This window comes from Copadichromis virginalis, linkage group LG2, assembly GCF_057382275.1.
Source record: "Copadichromis virginalis isolate Kocher_CV1m ecotype Utaka linkage group LG2, C_Virginalis_male_GT1.1, whole genome shotgun sequence".
Taxonomy (NCBI): Eukaryota; Metazoa; Chordata; class Actinopteri; order Cichliformes; family Cichlidae; genus Copadichromis; species Copadichromis virginalis.
The window spans coordinates 33,294,550-33,309,330 of record NC_140619.1 but is presented as its reverse complement, the minus strand read 5'-3'; the positions used below and the strand labels follow the sequence as shown (position 1 = coordinate 33,309,330).

Sequence of the window (14,781 nt, the reverse complement as noted above, 5' to 3'; positions counted from 1 at the left end):
CTAAGAGGGTTTTCTTTTAATAAGAACTGTAAAAAGACAAATTTCCTCATTTCCACGCGGATGGAAAAACCCCTAAACTCTGTCAATGCAACATGTTGTAACACTGTAGATGTTTATGTTTTTCTGGTTCATATCATTTTGTTTTTAATGTGCGATAAGATATCACATCACGTTGCGTTTATTTTAATTAATCAATGTCACCACATATCCTGTCAAGTCAAGTTCTTATCTGTTTCATTATTCCCTACTCTCCTACATGTCTACAAATGGACTGCGACCCAAATAATAAAACAAACACACTCGCACAGGCTGACAGTGAAGTTTAGAAGACTTACATCTCTGTATAAGGGGCAGGCATTTTGGCTCTTTGAGGGCAGGATAGGCTGGGGTTCCTTTAAACTCACAAACAACATTTCAGCCAATCGCAGCACAGTGCCAGCATATCACTGTGTTCCCATTACATCTGGATCACACAACAGAGTGGATGTAGATCCTTCCCCTGGCTGAGTCACATCCTGAAATAAGTGCTCTTGTGCTACAATATAAATTCTGCTGAACTGAGAAAAAAAAAACAAGTGTTTGAGGTTGTCTCAGAATTTGATTTGCCTTCAAAATGTAAACAATAATTAAATGATGGGATGCTGACATCTATCAAAGGCCTATCTAACCTCCCTTTCACTGGTGCCACATTTGAAGATTTAGGCTTCAAATGCTGTACAAAACTTTAAGCACAAGTTCAACTGCAGTCTTAATGAGTGGTCCTAATGGCATCTCCATAGCTAAGGCAGACTTACACCATAAATATAATAAATACACCATGACAAACTATAAATACAATAAATACAGGGTGTGATGATTGGATATTCACGGAGCCTAGAATAACAAAAAAAAAAACTTATATGTTTTTTGCAAAGATGCCAACATGCTCAAAGCTATGATCCATTTTCAATACTTTTCATGTAAATATACATACAAATACATGCATGCTCACACCATCACTTACCAAAAAGATGCTTCCTTTTAGAATTGATACACTATCAGTAACACATCAACAGAGTGTTTTAACATGATAGTACCCCGTTACTCATCCATGTGTTAGTTTAAATACTTAGATTAGGATCTCTCTGTTGATTAAACAGACTTCCCATTAACTTTCATCAGGATATATATATATTTCAGCTTTTCTTCTGAAGAAGATAAGGCTTCTACTCAACTGCAAAATATTTTCTTTGAAGTACAACGGTGGCCAGCACATCTGGCCTTGTCCTCGTCTGTCTCAGGCCGTCCATGAGATTCTCACCATGCAGACAGGCTGAGGAAATATTGTGTACACAGTGTCCTCTCACCCTTCAGCGCTTCTCTCCCGCATTTGATCCACGCCATACCTCTGTGAGCCTGCACAGACTGAATACCCCTGTGGATTTCTTGGCTTCAACGTTAAATGGTTTGGTGATACTATTTGGAATGGGGGGGAATCAAATTAGGTGCTGAATATACATGAGTTCCCTTCACAGCTGCACTTGTATCAGCTTTCCCTTTGAGAAAAAAGTCAATGTGGCTTTCCTCAGTAAATGCCTTTAATGGAACTTTAAAGATTGGGTATATTTATGGACTTATTTACATATAAACAAGCCTAATTTCATGCAGCTGCTCCACCGATTCCAAGTCTGTAGCAATCAGTCAGAGTTTTCAATAGCATTGCCTCAAGCTATAACACAAATACCGGGTAAGATCCCTGGAGGGAACATTAAAGGCCTACATTCATTACAAATGAGAAGCGGTCCTCGCCCTGTTTCTGTTTGCGTTACTATTTCTGGTCGGAACACTTACAGTAGTGTGAAGTAGCCTGCATGTGTATGTGTAGGTGTTTGTTCCAGGAACAGTATGTGTGCTTAAGCAGTAGCTTTAATAATGATATATTCTTTTACACACTGAAAAAACTATTTTGCCTTTAAGGTGATTTAAAGTCTTGGGTAAACTGCACATCTCACCCACAGCAGATATATTACACATTATTCTATCATCTTTGTTTTGATATACAGCGTTTTGTATGATCTGAGTCATTCATGTGGTCTTGTTAAAGGAGAATAATATAGGTCGTTGGGCTTGTAGAGATCGGTGAAGCAGGTTGCGATGGAACCTCCTCAGGCTAATGGTAGGAACTTAGGAGAAAGCACCCGTGTCTTAGCTTCAAAGTAATTTTACCAAGAAATGAGTGATGATTTATCTGATATTTTCTTTCAAAAAACAGCAAATGTCTGTATTTAGTAGTTTAAAAGAATCTAAAAAATGAATAATAGCTGAATAACAGATGTAAGAGACCCCTCAGAACATAAAGTAACTGAGGCAACATAAAAGGTTTAGAATTCTTTCGAGTTCTTTTGAAAGACTTACGACATATTTCTTTGGAAACTGTTTTCCATTTTGTTGCAAGGCGGTTTGTTTGATGCTCGTTTGTGTTAAAGCTGCAAATGTGCTTTTCTGTCATAATGACCGGGAATGACTTGTTTCAAATTATCCGTGGGAACTTTGTCATTGCTCCATCGTCGTGTCGCAGGTGACAAAGGATTAGCTTTAATACTCAGCGGAGAAGCCTGCTGGAGTCTGTGGGAACGATTCAGTGTTTGGATGACACTGACAGTGAGAGTTAGCAGGGTGTCCATCATCCAGTTAAATCCAGATCATGCTGACAAGGTCATACGCGCGCGAGTATGCACGTATGCAAACGTGTGACCAACTGGATTCATCAGCATACACACAGGCAAGCAAAACACAAGCAAACACATAAACACACACCAGAGGATGGCTCAATGAGGCCTAAGCTCCCTCCAGTGTTGTCCCAGTTGTTGGTGACTCGGGTCACACAGCTGCAAGCTCAGCTAGCTCAGCCTCAGCTGGAAAGCGACGAAGATGGAAAAATGAAGAAATCACAAGAAAGAATATACATAAAATGAAAGGTCGTAACATGAATATGAGGAATAGTTTGAAGAAGATGAAAAGAATAATGATACTATAAAACATGCATGTGAAAGTGAGCTAAAAAGAAAAAGAGGTTCATCTTTTCCTTATTGTTAAAAAGCTGCAGACTGCTCATTATTCTAGTCCATAAAGTATAAACAAATTTCCCACGTGTGGGACTAATAAAGGTTATCTTATCTTATCTTATCTTATCTTATAAAAAGAATAAAATATTTTTTGTAATTTTGCCTCTTTACACCATCACAGTAAATTTCAAACCAGTCAAAATGTGACTGAAGTGCATTTTCAGCTTTAACTCAAAGGGTAGAGCAAAAACATTCACGAATTACAGACAGTTTCATGGCCAGGTGAGGCCCCTTCCCTTGATATTTCATGACCACTAGTTACACTCAAGTACAGGAAAGCCAGAAGAACCTTTCCAGAAAACCTCTGAGAGTCTTCACAGGTCTGCAAAGAGGATGGACACATGAAACCAAAATGAACTTGTATCAGTTCAATGGGAATATAAAACAATGGAGAAGGAGAGAAACAAGCTCATGATGTGAAACATCAATGCATCATCTGTGTGGCATAGGCATGTATGGCTGGCAGTGGAACTGGATCACTAAGGCAGCAGGATGAATTCTGAAATGTATGGGCGTATTCTCTCTGCTCACATTCACTCAGTTGCTCTATAACTGATCAGACAGTGCACGACTCAAATCATACTGCAAAACCAGCCCGAGAGTTTCTCAAGGCAAAGAAATGTGATATTCTTCAGTGGCCAGGTCAGTCACCTGATCTCTGCCCATTAGATCATGCTTTTCAGTTATTAAAGTTAAAAGTGAAAACAGAAAGACAGACAAACAAGGAGTGGATGAAAGTGGTTTCTATTGAAGACCTGACAGAGCCCACGGGTTGTCTTTAACTACAATAATTTTGTTCTAAGTATTAAACACAGTACTTAAATTTAGCATGATTCTATTTTGGTCAACTAATTTTGAACATCTGGGAATTGGGGACTATTGATAGAAATTATTAGGAGTAATAAAGTGTTAATAAACTACTTTTTCACAAAACCTATGAATTAAATCTGAAAGTCTGCACTTCAGTCAGATCTTAGCTTTGATTTAAAATTCACTATGCTAGTGTACAGAGATATAATTAAAAAAGTGACATTAGCCAAACATTTATAGCTCTAACTGTATTTACTTATACTGTATGCGTGCCAGTGACAGCCATGATTATGATGAACATCCTGTGCTAAAATCACATTTCTAATTGCTTACTAATGTTCTAGTTGCTGATAGGGTTGACAGTAAATCCAACCAACTCCTGACAAGTTAAACCTGATACTATCATTTAGTATCAACGGATGAATGTGTGTAACAGTCAACTTTGCTGCAGATCCACCAGACTGCAGTGGATTTCAGTGAAGCCTGTGCCCATATCTAGTCCGATGTCAGCATTCCATAGTTAGACAGATTAATGGCAGTGAACTCTGCAACCCTTTGTTCTGGGATGTGATCCAGCCATGCGAAGTGTCATCCACTAGATCCAGTCTTTAAATATATACATACTTTCACGTAAACACAGAATGTTTTTTTTATCTGTCTTGGATACATATTTTTTATTTTAAATGTTTCCATTATCAACTGAACAGAATATAGTATTGGGTAGACCCATAGTTCCTTTCCAGTTTGCACCCCTGTAGCGTTTTGAGAGATCACTAAACTGCATCCATACTAGTCAGAGAGTTTGCCATCTTTCAGAGTGAACAATATGGTGTGTCTGCATGTGTGTGCGCGTGTTCTCCTCTGCCAATGTCAGTGTAAACGCAGTAAAACACAGATGGGAATCCTAAGGGCTACTGACTCGAACATACTGTTTGTGGGGGGAAGATTTGGGGCTGGGATATGAATGTTGCCTGACAGGGTTTCACCTGTGATATTCCCTTAACACAGTCCTCTGGGCCTCCGCTCTACTTCAGTATTTTCACAGTAAATTTAGCCGGAACATGTTGCTCGTTAGAATACAAGGTAAATCTTTACATTATGGCCTGAAGCTGTCTGACTTCTGCTGAGTTGCATTCTGGTGCCAGATGCTGCAAAGTCCCCACGCTTGTTAGCTGCAATATACTGCACATCACCATTTCTACAATAGTGCCTGTTCTTCTGTTAGTTACGGTGAAAGCTACTGTAAATGAACTGAATATAATTATGTATTGGCTAAAATGAAATATAATAACAATTTCTGGTAAGCAAACCATTCAAACGGACCTTTATGTTGCCGTGGGAAACTGCATTAAGCCGGTAGTCCTTGTCTTGTCTTTTTAATGATAATGAACACAGGTTAGCACCCAGACAGCTGTTATAAAGCAAAGGAGGTTCTCTATCAAGGGACTAATCAGATAGGTACAGTTCCCTACAGATGGCGAGGACTACACATGTTCACGAACGCACACACACACCTGTTTGTTGTAGCTTCTGATTTAGTGAGATTGGGCTTTTAAAAAACAAGCGAAGAAATGTTTCTTCTTTATACTATGAAGATCACAATTAAAGCCTTTAATGTAGATAAGTAATCCCCTCAAAGTTGGTATTTATTTTTTTGCCTGTAATTTAGTAAACCTGCTTAATACAGCAGCTGGTGGCTGATATTTATATCCCAGGTGTGTAATTTCTTCCTTTTTTCCTCTTTCTGTTTCACTGAAAATCAATCTAGGATTTACATCATCACTGCTCTTCTGAAATTATACGACAGCAAAAGTCATATTTACATTTTTTCCCCAAAGCTCATTCTTATTCTGTTCATTTCTTTTAAGAGTCGGGGAAACACAGTTATTCAAATTTCTTAAAGTTACTTAACACCACATGTTGTAACATGATCGACTGTCTGGTCGGTAGGAAGATTACTTTCTCGAGACATGTAATTACAGGGCACCTTTGGTGTGGCGGAAAAACAAAAGCAAGGGGCTCAAAAACTGGTTGGCACACTGTCATCTTCTTGCTTACTGCAGGCAAATTGAGAAATATGTCAGGGGGTTACATAAAAAGTAAACAGTACATTAAGTGGGATACGTAATCCATACCTTACAGGACAAAAATGCCCTGAGCTGCACAAATGTGACCTTGTTAAACTGTAGGAAAGCAGGTTTCCTTGCGTGACCTTGCAGAATACACAGTGATTAAATATTACAGATTTAACATGAACTGCTCCTGAACTGCTCTGTACAGCAAAGTAAGCAGATCTGGAGGAAAGCTGTCCAAGAAAAACAACCCTGAATGCTGATAGAGATCTGTGATTGTTTGACACTGTGAACTGAGTTAACCCGAAATTCCTCTGCTACAAGGAAATATAGATGGCAATTTGTTAATTTCCAAGCAGTGTGGTAAAATTAACCGACCAAATTATCAGTGCTGACTAAAAGCTTATTGCCTTTATATTTTATTTCCTTAAAATATGCCACAGACTCCCATTTCTGGATGAAGATGGATGAAGCTTTCTGTCTGATAGCCCTACATATGCACTGGAGATTTGCTTGAAGAACTGGTTTCACATACTGTCCTGTTGTGTAAAACCACACTCGTCTGTGTATCACAGTCTACAGACTATCAAATGTCTTGTCAACAGACTGGATTAAATGGAGACAGACATGCGAGACACTTACATGGAGCTGTCAAATTAAAAAGAAACTAGTTATGCAAAGCGTGGGTTCATTTTGGTGTTACACCTTTAACAACAGCAGTAGCTCTTCAAACATTTACACCCTTTGATTACAATGAAAGCATACTGCAGTTGACAAACCCAGCAATTAAAAGTACTTTGGGATTTTTTAACTCAAGTACATGATAAGGCATGTTGCATAAGAGGCAGCTGAGCTAAGTTATATGCAAATTACAAGGAGTTGTGTAATGAGGTGTCCAAAAAACTTGTTTTGTGGTGTAAAGGTTCATTACATTAACAAGTTTGTTTCACACCATAGGAGAATGGCCCGATTATATTTTTATTGCACTTATTATGGCCGATTACATGAGGTAAGGAGACAGGCATGATGATTGTTCCCTTTAGGTGCAGTCAGAGAAATACCTTTTGCTTTGTTTGCCTCAAAGAGGCACTCCAGTGATTTAGAGATGAAACCGCTGGCGCCATTTCAGCAAACTGGCATTTTCATTGTAACTCTGAGGCCATTGTATTCAGCCAGATTGGAGACGCATCATACAAGTGTCAGCCTGAGCATGGCACTCACAGCTATGGCTGCATATCCAGAGGTTTCGCCAGACCTCAATTGTCTCTTTGTGCTCTGAGAAAACAGCTGCTGAGAGCAAACAACAGCAGAACAGTGAGCTAACACTAAGAGGGCTTTCGACTCTTGAACAGCCTCTTCATTTGGAAGCCAGAATGGGACAGTCTAAGACGCGTCCTGCTGAAGTTGCCCCTCTTGGGGCACGGCCACCCTCCCCTAGGTCGGTGTGCGCCCTCCGGCTGGCCGAACAATCCCAGAGATTCTGCTGTCACTACCAGCACTTCAACTTTCCTGAGAGACCTATGAGCTACTCACCCCCTTACTCACCGAGTCTGTTCAAGAGGCCAGATCGGCGGTAAGTGGGGGCGGCCGAGGACAGTAGGAGAATTTGTCTTGCTTGTGGTGTGGGGACATTTGCCAGGCTCGACAGTAACATGTGTCGGTGACAGATGCTGGCAGCTTGTCAACATCTAAATGATATAGAGTTGTCATTGCAGTATTTTCAGCAGTTACAATCCTTAAATGAAACGATTGCCGTTACAGTTTTCATAATGTTCAATCTGCTCATGTGGTGAGAAACAGCACTAGAAGAAAATGCTGCAGCTTCAGGCTCATTATCAGATGTACTTATGGGGATTACTAGAGTAACACGTTCGTTTGGGGTGTTATTTTGGACTGTTGCTCGTGGTGACTTTGAAAAATGGATTTTTGTGCCCGCGGCACTGAAAGCGGGAAAAGTGATATCACTACCAGTCCTTGGATAGCAGTGTCAATCCTGTCATCACTCTCTGCCTGCACAATATATCACATAAAGAAATGTTACATTCAATACCAGGGCATGAATTTATTGAAACATCTCATGAGAGAGACCAAGGCCATGGCTCAAGAGTCTGAGGTGATGAGATAATAACGACTGCCTCTGGGTGTCCTAGTGTATGAATGAGTTCAGTGTGAATTCAGTATTCATTGTTTGTAGCTGTTCTTGTTGCCCACACTGCCAGCTTCCTCTGAGATAGCCTCTGGCTGCAACCTTTGGCATGCACGAGTATTGTCGGGCCACACTCTTATCCACGCTATGCATTCCTAATTGGCCCAAAAAGAATTTTTCTTCTGTATATATTTTCTCTGCAGTATTATGAATAGCTTCAATTTGACGGGGAAAAAGTACAACTCCTAAAATGCTGTTCATAACAAAAAGCTGGAAGGCTGGTATTATGTGACGGCCTTATTCTTTTGAAGCCATCAGTACAGATGAATCATGGTATTATATAATGGAGTTGGCTCTTGCGCAGGAGACATCTGATGGAAACTGTGGGCCATCGCCTAGCTCCAAAATGACTCACTGAATTGGGCACACGCCGAAATTGTTAGGCATTAGGTGTTCCACGGAAACACGAGGGTATTTATTTTTTGAAAAGGCAGGAAAAATCTGTATTCCTCTTGAAAGGAGGAATTTAATCAATATTTTCCATCACTTAAATTTGTATCAGAGCGATTCTAAAGCTTCTGTAGTAGGAAAAGCAGGAGACTCAGTTTACACTGTGATCATCTTACCTAATGCGGTTCATTGGTTATACTGTGCTGGAAGGCTCCCCACTGTGTAGGTCCTATCTGTGCATCTCAGCTGAAGACATTCGCTGTGACTCCTTCCTCCAAAATGGGACTATCACTGCTGGGCAGGGTAATTCACCTGTCTCTCATTGCTCGAAGCGGGCTGGATATTAAACCTGGCAGCTGAACTGTCGCAGCACGAAATCTGAGACGACAGGCACGATGGGCCCTAATACCCAGTCACTGTGCTTTCTGCTAAGCCTTGTTAGTCCAACCAGAAGTCCAACCACTTTAATTGTTTTGTTATGTAACACAACTCCTTCTTCTCCTCTTTCAAAAAAACAGAAGGAAAAAAAAGGAATTTGGTTTTTAAAGTTATAAAAAGTTAGAGGTCTGGGATTATTTAATATTTTAAATGCAGGTCCACGGTCTTTAGGCATGTGTGATCATGCAAAAAATATCTTTGGACTCATAATTGAATTATTTTATTCAGATAACATCCTAATTTTTTTTCTGTCCTTATTTAAATAGACCTAATATCCTTTTGAAAGATATGACTGAAAGGATGTGGATTATGAATGAGCAAAATTTAATAGAGTTGATCCCCTCAGCAGGGAATCTGCATAAAAGTTATCCATGGTTGAATATTCCACAAGTTGATGTGCCTGTAGAAGAATTGTTATGCAGAGACTCTTTAATAAAATTGTAATTGGCTTATTATCAGTATTGAATCAGATAATTGCAACAACAAAATGGAACATAATGTGACAGCTGAGAAGTGCCGGGAAATTACATTAAAGCTATTAAAACCTGCAGCGAAAACAAGGTCTATTACGCAATAATAGCAGTGGGTAATGCGATGGAAAAAATGGGATGACAGCAGGTGTTCTCTCTCTGTATCCTTTGTAGTTATCCTATGTGACAAATGACTTATTATTTTATGCTTTGTGTGGATGCATTTGAGCTTCATGTGGTAACATGCCCGTTCGAAAAGGTCTCGCTTAGAGAGCGTTGCAAATTGATGTACTCCAGTAAGAGGTTGTTGATGCTTGATGTAACTACGCAGGGGTGGTCAATTAACTTTCCCAAGGGGGCCACATGAGAAACTGGGACTGTTGTGGAGGGTAGTACTAATAAGCTGAACTCAATTTTGCTCAATATTAATTTTATCACTTTAAAAGCTTGTTGGTACAGCCCTCCACAACAATCCCAGTTTCCCAGTGAGCCCCTTGGGAAAATTAATTGCCCACCTCTGCTATAGAGGTACAGATCACCCATTAAATATCCTGCAGTATGTTGTTTATTGGCTGAGACAATGGACTGTAGTGTGATAAAAACTAAAAGGAACAAGAAATGATGTGGTAGGCATATACCATATGAACAAGTAGGAGCTAAGTCCTTAACTATAAATATAGAATGCCATTTGAGAATTTCCAGAACTGGAAAAACAACCTGGAAATGTACGGTGTACGGAAAATTCCCAAGGAAACACCAGGTTCCCTCTAATTAATTTTGTTGCCCAAGTGCACTGTAGTCTACATTTTCACCACTAGAGTCCGGTAGAGTTCAGACATAGACTGATTGGAAATTTACCTGTGGATAGGACGGAAAAGTACCTATACATGTGCATATGGTACGTGTGGATGGTGCAGGACATTCCGTTAGAGCATATACTGTGAAAAACTCCAGAGTATCATCAACCAGTCATGTGAACAAAATGTGAGGGTTTTTTTTCTTTTACATGTCGGTAACACTGTCAGTACTGACATGTAAAGTAACTCGATAAAAAAAGAAATAAAAAAAAAACAATCTTCCTAAGAAGTCACGTTAAAAATCACTTGTTAAATAAGCCCGTTTAATAAATTAGCCATATGACAGTATAAGGAAAAACTTTTTGGCTTTATTTACATCAATCGAGGGTTTTAATTTGCTGCAAGAACGAGTAACAGTGCAGGCTAACGTGTTCAGATAGTTTGTTTTCTACTACTTGTTGCAGCTTTGCGGATTTCGGTTTGTGGGTTCGCAGAGACTCACGAGAAGTTCAGCAGCGGGGCAGAGCTGACGCTGCCTTCAAATGCTGACGTTTAAGCTCGGCATTTGGAGTAGTAACTGTTTACTAAAAGGGTAATGAAACCTAATTGTTTATCGTGACTGCTTTGCTTTAACTGGTGCACGGCTAAACTATCAAAAAGGTTTACTGAAGAGAAGTGACCCACATCAAGCTTATATTTCTTTCATTTTAAAGGGTTATGATTGCTTATATAAGTGATAAGTATTATATACCTTATATATATAAGGTATATATATATATATATATATATATATATATATATATATATATATATATATATATATATATATATATATGCAATAATTATCATATAGCCATGTTAATGATCTGATAAAACAGATAAAAGGAAGGATGCAAAATTAATGCATCACTTTAGTATTTGGGATTTTTATTAGTTCTGAACGTCATTGCATCATGCTTATCCTGATTATACTGAACCTGCAGAGGAAAAAAAACATAAAAAGTAGTTAAATGAAGACCAAACACATAATCAATGCTACAGCCAATCTTATGATCAAGGTATTGAATGATCACTACGTGACCTATGGTTTAACTATTATGTCAAAAAAACAACAAAAATGCTGAGGTCGTGGCTGTTTATCAATCTCACACTGTTCTTGTTTTTTGCTCATGACACTGGAAGGCACCAAAAAGAAAAAAAACTGCCCCCCTCCCTTCACCCCTCCTTCTCAGCTTATTTGACTAATTCATGCACGCGTCATGTGACGTCAGAACGGCAGTCGTTCAAATACTGGCCGGTGGCAGAAATAGCATCAGACAGTCGCTTGTAAAAATCCGCGAAGCTGACAAACCCGACACAGCACTGCGCTTAGCCCGAAGCGAGTTAGTGCATCGTTGCTAAAGACGAAACAAACCCGGATCCCTATTTAGCTGATCAACCAGCCGCAAACGTGGCGAGAAATATTATCCAAACGAGTCTGGTACTCAACATGAGCACGGAGATGTTCGCTAAAACACCAATGGAGGTTGCCGTCTACCAGTTGCATAACTTCTCCATCTCTTTCTTCTCCTCTTTACTCGGAGGAGACGTTGTTTCGGTCAAACTTGACAACAGGTAAATGGTCATCAAATACTTGAATACGGTTCTTTTTTATTTATGTGTGAGGTTTTACCAAACGTTCGTCTGTTTTGTTCTTTTTCTTTTATTTCCTCATTCTGCTTCAATACTGAATGCTTTGCTGGTGGTTCAAAACACATTTATGTGCTCGATTTCTGATGTTAAGAGTTCCCAAATGCTTTCTGCTGAGCTGTGCTGCTGCCTTTGTGGACTTTGAACAGATATCTGTTCTGCCCTATTTGCCTTATCGCTAGCTGGCTGCCGCATACTCAGTAACAAGGTTACACTGAAACCTAAATAAAACCTTAATCTGACTCCAAAAGCAATTGACGTGTAGTTTATGTTTGGCAAAAGTAGCCAAGATACCAGCGGAGCAAACGGTTTTCATTTCCGTTTGGAATGCTTTCTGTTTCACCTTAGTAACCCTGGGAATTCCCAGAATTGGAGCGACATGTTTTCTTTGTTTTTCTTTTGTGGAATATGAGGTGACTTGAAGAGTTTTAAGTTGCAGAATGTTAATTATGGGCTCTATTTCTTCTCTTTTGCAGTGCCTCTGGTGCTAGCGTTGTGGCCATCGACAACAAAATCGAGCAGGCCATGGTAAGCTAATAACACACCAGCCAGTACACCGAGATGCATTACACATGCATGCAGTGTACAAGTAGCATAGCTGTTTCCTTCAAAGTGATAATAACCACAAAGTTAAAATGTTAATTCTGTATCACAGTAGATATTTTCCCTCCCAGACCTTAAAACTGTGAGATTTTGCTAGATTTCTTTACTAAAGGTTAATTCATACATCAGAACAGTTATAATCAACGACCGCCCAAAATACAGTTATGTAAAATCAGCTCTGTGAAGTGTCTAGGAAGTCCCTGCTGCTGCACGCTTTATTGACGTGCAAAGTAGTAAACGTGCAGGAATGTGCACCTTTGAGTTAAGTAACATGTGAACTTTATTGTGCCTGCTAGATCACAAGAAGTACATGTGAGACTAGGAGTAAAATATAGTAGCAGATATCCTCTAATGGAAAAACTTGGCTGGCAAACCCAGTCCTTCTTTTAGACTGTGCAAGCAATCAAACCAGCCTTGCAGGCTGTAACAGTTGCTCTGTTTTATGTACCTAAACTAACCTCTCTTCTTTTGCTATGACAGGACCTTGTCAAGAACCACCTGATGTATGCAGTGCGTGAGGAGGTGGAGATCCTCAAGGAACAGATCAAGGAGCTGGCTGAGAAGAACAACCAGCTGGAGAGAGAGAACTACCTGCTGAAGAACCTAGCCAGTCCAGAGCAGCTGGAGAAGTTCCAGTCGCGCATCCCGACGGATGTGCTGTTACCCCTGGACAATCAGAACATCCAGGGCACTCCGGAACAGCAGCAGCAGCAGCAGACCTGCAACCACAGCACTGGTTCTGCTGTATAAGTGGCTCTGCCTTGGGGCGGGCAGAGCCACTGTCTCTTTCCAATTATGGACCTCCATTTGAATGAAAGCGTCATTAAATCGCTGCCGCAGAGATCTCTTCAAAACAATGAAGGTGAAGCATCTGGGCTTTAAATGATCGATGGGACACAAACGAACTGTTGACACTGATAAGCACAGACCAGAACTGAAGACGCTCTGACCGGTGCCATGTCAGGCCCGTCCTCTGATACCGTCCAGCTTTTTGTCATGTTCCCTCTAATGTAGACGAAAGTGTTAAGAGTAGCGAGAAGGTTCTGACTAGACACAGTCGAGAACTTGCTGACAGAGGGCGGCTTTCCCTGCCTAGCCTAACCCTTCCAATAGGTGAGAAGGTGTTGATCGGGCTGGCCCTGCAGGTGCTTGACTTGGAAAAGTGTGGAGAGTTTGCTCTTCCATTACTCACAGGAAACCCATCTGAGACGGCCCTCCAGGTCTCAGTGAGAGGTGCCCCATTGCGTGGATTTGTCTCAAAAGCCTTGCAGCAGTACATTTCAGCCTCATAACAAAGACTTTACCTGTACCGACAATGTATTGCTGATGTGTTTGTGTACATCCGAGCATAACACCAATAATTAACAGAATAAGCTGGGCAACAGAGGTAGAGGTCAGTACAGATTAATGTTTTTAGAGCTGGTGAACCGATCAGTATACTGTTAATGATTCAAAAAGTGTAATTTTGTATTGCCTGCAGTTGGGGCTTGCTGCTTATGGGGGAAAATTAATCCTGCTCTGTTTTTGTTTTTGATTTTGGAACAAAAATCAGTCGTTTGTAAAGTAGGAACATTGTGTTTTTTCTTCAAACGTTTCTTATTTTGTAATATATGGTGCATATCTGTTTTCCTAACTCTTGACGGAATAACTACAATGTACATAGAGTTTAAAAGTCCTGAGATTAACATAGTATAGCTTGCTTGCAAGCAGACACCTGCATTTCTCGCTGCAGATGCACTCCTGACTGTAGCAGCGTCATCGAGCATCTGGCCTGTTTACCTGCTCAGATGCCAACTCGAAAACAATGGCATGACAACAGTGCCTGTAAAGAAAGAGAGGAACGCATTCTCACACTGTCCTCAGTTGCTGCTGTTGTTATTGTTGTTGTTTTCTAGCTACCAAAGACTCGTTATGTTTTCCACACAACAGCAGATGCTGAGCAAACCAGGACCATGTGCAAAACTTCACAGGGAGAAGTCTTCGTCGTAACTAGAGCTGACCTTTGTATTTGTTTTGTAAAAGATGACTGTATTGTTGCTGTAATGTATCCTCAAGAGTTGTTCACTAGATGTTTGGATACAACTGCACATTTGCAATAAACCTTGTTTACATTATAAAATAAGCTGACATTGTCGCTCTCTCTCTTTTTCTTTTTCTAAATTAAGTCTGCCCTTCGGTTCATACTATATAGTGTCTGTAGTT

The 14,781-nt window shown here is 40.1% G+C and overlaps 1 protein-coding gene across 1 annotated transcript in view; it reads left to right on the top strand.

Annotated features, from left to right (window-relative positions):
* tsc22d3 (TSC22 domain family, member 3) overlaps positions 1–14,701 on the top strand; it is a 32,345-nt gene extending 17,644 nt beyond the window's left edge. Inside the window, exons 2-3 of the mRNA XM_085430944.1 lie at positions 12,453–12,504; positions 13,060–14,701. Of these exons, the coding sequence (XP_085287070.1) occupies positions 12,453–12,504; positions 13,060–13,329 (322 nt within the window). The 3' untranslated portion in view covers positions 13,330–14,701. The remainder of the gene's footprint in view (positions 1–12,452; positions 12,505–13,059) is intronic.
* The last annotated feature ends 80 nt before the right edge of the window (positions 14,702–14,781 follow it).